We start from the raw sequence: 10135 nt of genomic DNA on the forward strand, positions 1-10135 counted from the left end.
ACACTATAGACTAGATTATAGTCCAAGTAATAGAGCAGACTTAAGTGTAAAGTATGCGAATAAAAAACCATGCAATCATTGCCTGAAGTTTTACTAAAATAACTTTAACAATGTAAACTTCAATAAATCGAGTTTTAATTAACAATAATTCTCTGAATACTCTAATGTTAATCCCTCACACCTGATCTATTTCCATTTCATTCCAAATTTCTTTACATTGAAATTATTTTCAAACTTCAATTACAAGTTTTCACAAATTCAATACAAAAATTTTAAGTCTAAAAATTTAAAAAATGAAATTAAATATTATTGAATCTGCTATCATAATCTGTCTGGGAATATTTATGCATTTGCATGGACTAAGTATCATCGAATTGCGTTATTCAAAATTACCTCTGTTAACACCAAATGCTGCATCTTCACTCTTCGTATTATCCATTTTGGGTATGTTTACAAAACTGCGAACATTTTTGCCGCAAACCAAACGTATGCCTCAAAAATTTCTCATATATCTGGTGGAATTAGCATTAATACTATATGCTACAGATTTAGTTCTGCGACAAATATGGTTACCAAGTCTTAGATTATTAAATTTTCTTTGTCATTTTCTGGGTCAATATATTATAACAAGTAATCAAAACTTCTTAACTTATAATGCACCACAATTAGCCGATTGGATACGCAATGAAGCGTTCTATATAGCAAGACTTTTGTTGGCTGCAATAACATTTCTAATTGCGTTAAATGTTACCGGTTTGGTGAGATTATTGCAAGTAACTTTGGCTTTTGGTAGAAATAACAATATGTCTGAGGATTTGTTAAACAATGAAGTTATGCCTTACAGTGACTTCTATAGCATTAACGCTGCAGCAAAACAAAATATTGATTCCCTAAAACAATTGCCTTTTGATGTCTACGAATTGCCTTGTGTGCCTCAGGAAGATATTTTAAATTTAGCAAATCGTGTTGCCAATAGACAAAAGAAACCAAAGACAATGCGTAAAACTAAACGTAGAAGTAAAGTTTTACTTGATAATGATTCCAGTTGTTAATGATTGGTTAGGTGCAAAAGGAACACCAATTTTTTGGGAGGTAACAATTTACAGATGTTTGGAAAATGCTGCAATTGAAATTAAAATCGTATTAAAATAAAAATAATTAATTTTTTTTTTATAAAATCTGTGTCTTTTTAAACCTTTTAGGAACTTAGGAACTAAGTATTGCTGAAGGCTAAGGTTTTTTTTTTTTGAACAACTTTTTTTTACTTTTTTATGCCAGTAGAAAACAATTCCCTTGATTCTTTGGAAAACTTCCGCAATTGGGGGTGTATATCACTGTTCTATCTGGTTACTGTTCTATACGTCTAGAACACTCCCATTTGCCAAACTTTGGCTAGTGTATTACACAATACATTTCCATTAAAACTTTTAATTAGGCAGACTGTTCGTATGTGAAATAATTATCTAACAAAGACTTTCACATGCAATGTAATGATCACAAGCACTACTTCCTCTATCATTTCCCTCATAATCTGCTTACCTAGTTCCATTTGCAACGTATTGCGTTAGCAGGGATCATTCTTTGAGCAGTGGTCCATTAAAACAAACTAAGACCTAGTCCACAAAAGGAAACTTTAGTTAAGAAACTTTTTCCTATTTCTCTTTTGAAGAAACTTTTGTTTCAGAAACTACGTATTAATTGCATTGATTTGTTGTTGTACAAATGAGAAGAATAACAAAGCAAAACAAGTTTCCGAGTACGAGAACCCCCGTACTGCGAGAGAGATAAATGATATTCTTTTTCACGCAAAATCAAAAATTTCCCAAAAAAAGTTTCCTAGTGTGGACCGGCACTAACAATACAAAAGAGGTAAAGAACAAAGTGTACAGGGGCAGTCGAGAGCCCAATCACTTGGGTACTAATCGCAGTTGTGATACTCTATAGGTATTACAGGAACGAACAAACGATGCTATCCTATTAAAGCCAATTCTGCATAGATCAGCTTTGACGTCCAGATATAAAAGGTGACAGAAACTAAAAGAAAAAAGAAATGAAACAAGTGGGAAGAATACCTGCTCAAACATAAAGGTTGCCCATGTTACTCCTAACTATCTTCTAATTTAAAGTGGAATATTTTTCTTAACCTATCTGCCTCAGTCTTTAAAATTCAGGTTATTAGTATTATAATGTTCTTCTTCTCGTCTTTACACAATCTAGAGAAATTCTGCGTGCTATTAAACAATTAACTAAAAACGCTGTAATTGCACCTTTTATCATTTCTGTTGAAATCCTTGCATATAAAATGTATCCTCTTTATTCTTATCTAAGTGTTCAACCTCGGAAATAGGGAGCACCTCCTAATCTTTTCCTTGCTTTTGGTTGATTTGTCGAAGATACTAGGGTTTTGACCAGATTACACCATGGTTGTAGTGTTTTATAGCATTAGATCTTGCCTTTGGAAAATCTCCATATGAAGTCTCTGGATATCATTAAACTTTAACCCAAATACATCACCAAGGTTGGTTATGAAGTAACTGCCAAGAAGAAGGGCATTCTCTAAGAAGATGGAAGACTGCATCTTCCTTTTCTCCAGTCTTTGCATTTGGGACAGTGTTTATTGTAGGAGAGCCCATGTCTTTTGTATGTCTTTTTAGCAAACGGTGTCCTCGTATTTCTGTCTCGATACCTCGATATATCCGCCTATTTCACCTTGTCTGTGTCTAAGGAATGGAAGGAGAGCTGGAGAAAATGTGCCACCTCAGTCGGTCTTATGGTCTATGGGGCACAAATTTGTAAACGCAGCGGTCTAGGAAGTTTTTGATTCTAGACAGGAAAACGTTTGAGTGCCTGGGTCGATTCATTCATGGTAGCTGTAGAGGAAACTGCAATCTGGGTAATTGTTCCGATCGCATTTGTAGCCATTAATGGCTTCATTGACTGCCATTTGATGCAACATTTCCCGGGCGTTTACAATTGACAATCTGTCGACGTCTGATGGTATGACATCTTGGATGTTACAGCGAAAGCGTCGGATGTCCAACCGTATGTGCCTGGGAGGGAGATCTTCCATCAGAATCTGGTTTGGGTGACTACGCGGATGGCATCCCAACAGGAACTGTCTAGTCAACAACACATTCACCCCAATTGCCATATCACTATTTCACGTGAAATCTGTTCCCTATTAACTTTTTTCGTCAACTAACTTTTATATCGTAAAAACATTCTCCTGTTGTGATATTTGTTGTTGAAATTTTGTAAACATTGAACAGCTGTTGCAGACAAAATCGATAGCAATTTTCCCAAATTTCATATATTTTGGAAGGCAATTACCCACATTTTGCATTTGAATTCATTTTCAAAGTTTCTCCCTCTGAATTTCGATTTTAAGGTTACAACAACGCAACATACAAAGTGTATTTGTACGATCGCAGAATTCAACAAAATCGTAAATCATGAAGTGCTTCTTCTTTTTCTTATAATTCAGTTTATATTTGTAAAATTCACAATCTGTGTTGTATGGTTGTATCGTAGTATGTACACCACTATACTACACCACTTTAGTGGGTAGGTTATATTGGGTTTGTGCTGAAGTTTATAACGCATAATAATATTGGTCCTATTCCCACCTTTAAGTATACCAATCGGTTTCGTCCGTCTATCTGTCTGTCCGTCCATGTAAACATTGTAATCAAACTTCAGCTCGCAATTTTGTGGATAATTCAATGACATTTAGTATATGATCTTTTATTGTCCCAGGGACAAAGCCTATTGAAAATGGTTAAGATCGGTCCATCACCTACCACCCCCCATACAACTGATCCTCCAAATAGAGCTTGTAAACTTTGTAATCAAACTACAAGTCGCAATTTTGGAGATAATTCAATGCAATTTTGCACATGATCTTTTATGATACCGTAGACGGAACCTATTGAAAATGGTCAACATTAGTCCTTGTTTTATTATTTTTTGTTTTTGTTTCAAAAAATTGTATTTGAAAAATTTTTATGACATACAATGCTACAATGATATGACATCGATTGTGAATTGGACAATTGTATTAACTTTTTTTGAATGTTACATAACTGAATTTTAAATTTATTCTTTAGTGGTGTTAGTTAGGTACCCAGCAGTTCGACAAAGAGTCAATGCATACGAAAAAGACAGTAATTTCCACTAATAGTTAACCACCTGGATGATTGTAATTCGTATGTTTTGGGTCATTTGTCACGAATGACAGTTTGTAATCGAGAATGAAGACAGTCGTCACTTTAGTGTCCTCTTTGTAAGCGGGAGCGGAGACTGTCGTCTCTTTACTATCCTCAAGTAACCAAAAGATAAAAAGTAGTTTTTTGTTGTACTTCCGAATGTAGTTATTTTACCCATCTTTTGAAGAAATGATTATTTCTTTCTACTAATATGCCACCATCTGGTTGACTCAAATTTATATCTTTCGGGTCAATTGTCACATTATTGTCCCATAGTATTCTAGAGAGTAGACACTTGAAATTTTTAAATTTTAGTTCCATTAATATCTTACCACCTGACTGACTCCAATTCGTATTTTTTTGGTCTTTTGTCACAAATAAACTCTTTGTAATCGAGAATGAAGACAGTCGTCACTTTAGTGTCCCATTTGTAAGCGAGCGCGTCTCTTTACTGTCTCTTTGTAGGGTGTAGAGTGACGATTGACTTCCTCGTAGGACAAGCCCATGTTAAAATAGTCGGTTACCTGGGTAGTCAGGTGGCTAAGGGCCACCACAAGTGGTAGGTTAAGTGGTCAGGTCGGGACTGCCCCGTCGAACTGCTGGCTACTTTCAGCTGGAACTATTCTTTATAAACTCAAATCATTCAATTACAAGTTACTTACAAAAGCTTCTTATTGACGTAAATTCAAACTATTTTCTAACCAAAAAAAAACGGCATTGTGTAATCAATTTAAATTGCTATGTAGTATTTATACTAAATTTTAGATTTTTATTATTAAAATATATATATTTTAAAGTAAACATACATATGTATTTGTATAAATATATTTATTTTATAATAATTAAACAATATTTTCATATTTCTATATATATTTAGGTTAAATGTGTTGTGTTTGTGTATAATCTCTGTTTTTAAGCGTTTTTCTGTGTGTCCAAAACAACAAACAACCATCACTCACTCACATACATACATACTAAATACATCTCTGTAAACTATTTGATAAATTTTCTTTTTCTTTTTATCTAGTTATAAAAATCAACACGAATAGAACTAAAGAAATTTCCTCCCTTCCCTTAAGAACAAATTGTGCTAATAACAATAATAATAGTAATAATAATAATAAATCACCTAATAGTGATTTTTTTCGCCATTATAATAAGTTATTGAATCGTATTGATATTATACTAAATAATGTTGAAGATAACAATAACAACAACAATAATAGTAATAGTAATAATAACAATAATGATAAAAACAATAATCAATTACAAAAAAACGCTATAACTATTACACGTAGTACCAATGACAATAAACCAAATGGTCAAATTTCAAAGTTATCCTCTACAAACCTGCAAAAAGCACAAAATTATGAAGATATAACCATAAGTCGTGTGATGAAAAGGAAAAAATGATTATTTTAGAAGGCATCGATTTGCTAATTCTAGTAGTTGGTTTTTTTTTTTTGTTAAACATGTTTTATTTTCATTAATTCATCTTTTTTTACTTTTTTTATTTTTATTAATTTCTTTATAATTATTGTTTTCTTTTGTTAATTTTCTTAGATATTTTTTTTGTTTTTAATTTTTTTTCTTTTTTTTTATAAAGTATTTATTTTAAAGTTTATATAAATTTATTAGTTAATTAAGCATTAAAAAAAACATAAATTATTGTAAAAGCAACCAACCTTATAATAAATTCAAATTTTTATTTCGTTTACAACATTACAACATTTTATGAATCTACTACATATGTATGTATATAAGCCAACTCTATTTTAATTTGTTGGTATTTTTTCACTCTCTTTTTATTGGACCCCTTCTTCTTCATCTTCTTCTTCGTTGTTGTGTTTTTTACTTTTATCTAAACTTTAAAATTTGTTTTTAAAATGTTTAGAGGGCGCTTTAAACACGGATTTAATACAGGATCAAATTTTAATGGATTTACGTCAAAATAACTCATCATCTACTAAAAACTCCTCCTCCTCTACGGCAGTCTGCTCAACGCCTACGTCATCCTCATCGGGTACTATATCAGCAGTAGCAGCCACACGTTTATCTCATAATATTGTTGTTACCTCATCCAATTCAATGATCACCAGCAATAACAATAATAATAATAACAATAACACTTCTAATGATAATATTGATATGTAAAATACTATTTATTGCTACCAAACTACACAGGTCAACAAAATTTTTAATCCAGAGATTAAAGTAGGATTTTCTAAAGAATTGAGCTCAATTGTAGCTAAATTCAGAATTTCTGCATTACATCAAACTTTAAAGAAAATGTCTTTCTGAAATCGAAAAACGTTATCATAACGCAAAGACATGATAACGTTAAGAATGAAGACGATATAATTTCCTTTGTTATATCTTCTTCACTCTTAATGATATCCTAATCTTAAGATTAAAAAAAACTCTAATAGAAAAAACCCCAACTTTCGATTACTAAGACATGTTTATTTATAAAGTTTGCCCTAAAGGTCCAATGACACAACTTTAAACTAAGAGTTTTAAATCTATTTAGCCGGATGTCCACACAACGTGTCTTCGCCTCTTCATCTCTCTCGCGGTAAGGAGTTTCTCGTACTCGGAAACTTGTTTTGTTAGACTTGATTCATACTAGGAAACTTTTTTTGAGAAACTTTGGATATTTGTGTGTAGGAGAAAGAAAGAAATATCAACCAGCTCAACAAAAGTTTCCCAGTGTGAACCACAAATGCAGTCAGAAACTACAAATGAGAAGAAAAACAAAACAAGTTTCCGAGTACGGGAAACTCTGTACCGTGAAAGATATGAATTATATTCTTTCTCTTTCTCACGCAAAATTAAAAGTTTCCCAAAAAAAGTTTCATAGTGTGGACCGGCACTTAGACCTGGTTCACACAGGGAAACTTTTGTTGAGAAACTTTTGATTTTGCGTGTGATGAAAAGAGATGGTTGATATTTCTTTCTCTTTCTTTCACACACAAAAATCAAAAGTTTTCCAAAAAAAGTTTCCTGGTGTGAACCAATTCTAAGCATTCTACGCGTTTATACTTGTAACTTTCAGCATACAAATACATTAATTCTACTTTTTTTGACAGGCGCATAGAATGTCAGAAAGCTCAGAACGCGTATTGTTGACCTCCAGCTGAAAGTAAATCTACTTTATTCTACGCGTCAAAGCATTATACGCTTTTGTACTTTTAGCATACAAATACATGGATTCTACTTTTTTGACAAACGTGTAGAAAGTGAGAAAGCGTAGAAGCATGTTGTTGACCTCCAGCTAAAAGTAAATCTACTTTAGCTATTCTGCGCGTCAAGGCATTCTACGCTTTTGTACTTTTAGCTTTCAGCATAAAAATACATTGATTCTACTTTGTTAACATACAAGTAGGAATCGAGAAAGCGTCGAACGCTTTGAGTACTTTAAGTATTATACGCATCAAGGAGAAAGTGTAGAACGCGTGTTGTGGACCTTCAGCTGAAAGTAAATTCTACACTTCAAAGCATTCTGCGCTTTTGTTGTACCTATAACTTTCATTGATTATACTTTTTTGACAGACGCGTAGAATGCGAGAAAGCGTAGACGTTGACCTCCAGCTTTATATCTTCTAACTTCAAAGATATCTAATAGTTGAAACTACTTAAAAATCGATGTAATAAAGAAATTCTGAAATCATATTCGTTATCATTGCTGTTTTATATTTAGAAATGTATATACTATTGTTTCCTAAGCGGTTTCGACTTTTTTTTTGGGAAATTTTGTTGACCTGTGTTTTTTTTTGTGTATTTTTTTCAGAACAGAACAGAATCTTATTATTATCTTTTCACTCTTAGTTTTGTATTCTTAATTTTGTATGTATGTTTTCTGTTTGCCAAATTTGTGTTATGTTGTAGATTTTTGGTTATACTCAGTTTTTCTTAATTATACTCGGGGAACAATTTTCACAATCAAACATAATTTCACTAAACAAACAGTTATTTGAAAGAATTTTCTTAAGATTTCGTCAGAAAATGCGGAGAATCTTAAAAAGGTATAAAATGGAACTTTATAAATGTAAAGGAAAAAATATAAACATTTTTGAATCCAAATGAACACTATTTGCTTGTTCAGAGTGTTGTTTTGTGGCGATCCTTTGATTTTACAAACAATGAGAAAAAGGTACTAGTTTTTATGATCCTGTACTTTTAATACACCATAATTTTATGTTTATTTAGTTTTAGATAAAGCTATGCTTGAAAAACTTCATCTATATCTATATTTATAAAATAATGGTTTAATCTCTGTATTGTATTCTTCCTTCTTTAATATATTTCTGGGTTTAGACTTTTTATTGGTTCAAAATATTAACATGATCCAGCAAAATTCATAATTTAAGCCGAGATCTAAATTAATTGAAAATTATATGTTAATTTTGATGTATTGTGTACTAGCTTGTCTATGGACTGGACTATTGGCCGGTCTCAGGAAAAGTCTAAGGGAGCTGATGTGTAAATATAGTAAAAATATGATTGATATGATTGTGAAAATCGACCCCTTTTGATGCTTAAACCAGGCATGGAAAATTTAATTACTTTTTTCTGTGTTTTTTGATGGCGATAAATACCGGAGTACCTCACGAGGTTTTTCGTGCTTTTTCTAACTTATAAATTTTTGATAAGTAATCCATTTAATAGTCTAGTCTATAGTCTATTCTATAGTCTAGTCCATAGTCCAGCCTATAGTCTATTCTATAATCTAGTCTATAGTCCAGCCTATAGTCTAGTCTATAGTCAATTCTATAGTATATAGTCTAGTCTATAGTCAATTCTATAGTCTAGTCTATAGTATAGTCTATAGTCTAATCTATAGTCTAGTCTATAGTCTAGTCTATAGTCTAGTCTATAGTCTAGTCTATAGTCTAGTCTATAGTCTAGTCTATAGTCTAGTCTATAGTCTAGTCAATAGTCTAGTCTATAGTCTAGTCTATAGTCTAGTCTATAGTCTAGTCTATAGTCTAGTCTATAGTCTAGTCTATAGTCAGTCTATAGTCTAGTCTATAGTCTAGTCTATAGTCTAGTCTATAGTCTAGTCTATAGTCTAGTCTATAGTCTAGTCTATAGTCTAGTCTATAGTCTAGTCTATAGTCTAGTCTATAGTCTAGTCTATAGTCTAGTCTATATTCTAGTCTATAGTCTAGTCTATAGTCTAGTCTATAGTCTAGTCTATAGTCTAGTCTATAGTCTAGTCTATAGTCTAGTCTATAGTCTAGTCTATAGTATAGGTACAGTGAAATAACTCCCAAATGAAATAACTTCCAACGAGTAAAATGAAATAAACCCCAATTTCATCAAAAATTAACTTTTAAAATGAAATAACTCCCAAAGTTTAAAATGAAATAATTCCCAGTAATTGGAAGTTTGGGAGTTTTACAAATGTAAGTTCCAAAAAATGCGAAATAGCTCCCAATGAAACAAATCCCAAAAAATATGAAATTATTCCCAAGTCGAAGAATCTATTTGTGTAAAATAACTTCCAATGAAATAATTCCCAACAGAAGTGAAATAACTCCCAACTCCTTACGAAAGTGTGGTGGACAGCCGGCCTTCGGCCGGGCGCAAGGGTTTTCAACTCTGGGGTATTTCACACACCGGCTTCTCTAAATTAAGCCTTTTCATGATAAATGGACTATTTGTATTCCATGGAACTTATGTCACTATGCTCCTGGGCATTATTAAAATTGTCATATGGAATTGTGATACATTTGAAAGTATCGTAGTGTTCATAATCATAATGATATAAAATATATGGTGTACAAAGAAAGGTTAAAATTAGCGAAGCCAGTATTCGCAATACCCCAGAGTTTTAAACCCTTGCGCCCGGCCGAAGGCCGGCTGTCCACGACACTTGTTTAAGGATCCAAAATGCATTATCCACCAAAGTTTGGAAAATTATTACC

At 32.4% G+C, this 10135-nt stretch overlaps 1 protein-coding gene across 8 annotated transcripts in view; it reads left to right on the top strand.

Annotated features, from left to right (window-relative positions):
• The window catches only part of LOC111680551 (E3 SUMO-protein ligase PIAS2), a 32745-nt gene that overhangs the window by 13636 nt on the left and 8974 nt on the right, over positions 1-10135 (top strand). For 3 of the 8 annotated variants that reach the window (XM_023442215.2, XM_046953399.1, XM_046953402.1), the window contains exon 9: positions 5233-5687. The exons of 3 other annotated variants lie outside the window; for them this stretch is intronic. In XM_023442215.2, coding sequence (XP_023297983.2) covers positions 5233-5618 — 386 coding nt within the window. In that variant the 3' untranslated portion in view covers positions 5619-5687. Of the gene's footprint in view, positions 1-5232; positions 5688-6099; positions 8946-10135 lie in introns of those variants that run through there. 2 more of the 8 variants (XM_046953398.1, XM_023442217.2) reach the window with 2 other exon arrangements.

Source organism: Lucilia cuprina, chromosome 6, assembly GCF_022045245.1.
Source record: "Lucilia cuprina isolate Lc7/37 chromosome 6, ASM2204524v1, whole genome shotgun sequence".
Classification (NCBI taxonomy): Eukaryota; Metazoa; Arthropoda; class Insecta; order Diptera; family Calliphoridae; genus Lucilia; species Lucilia cuprina.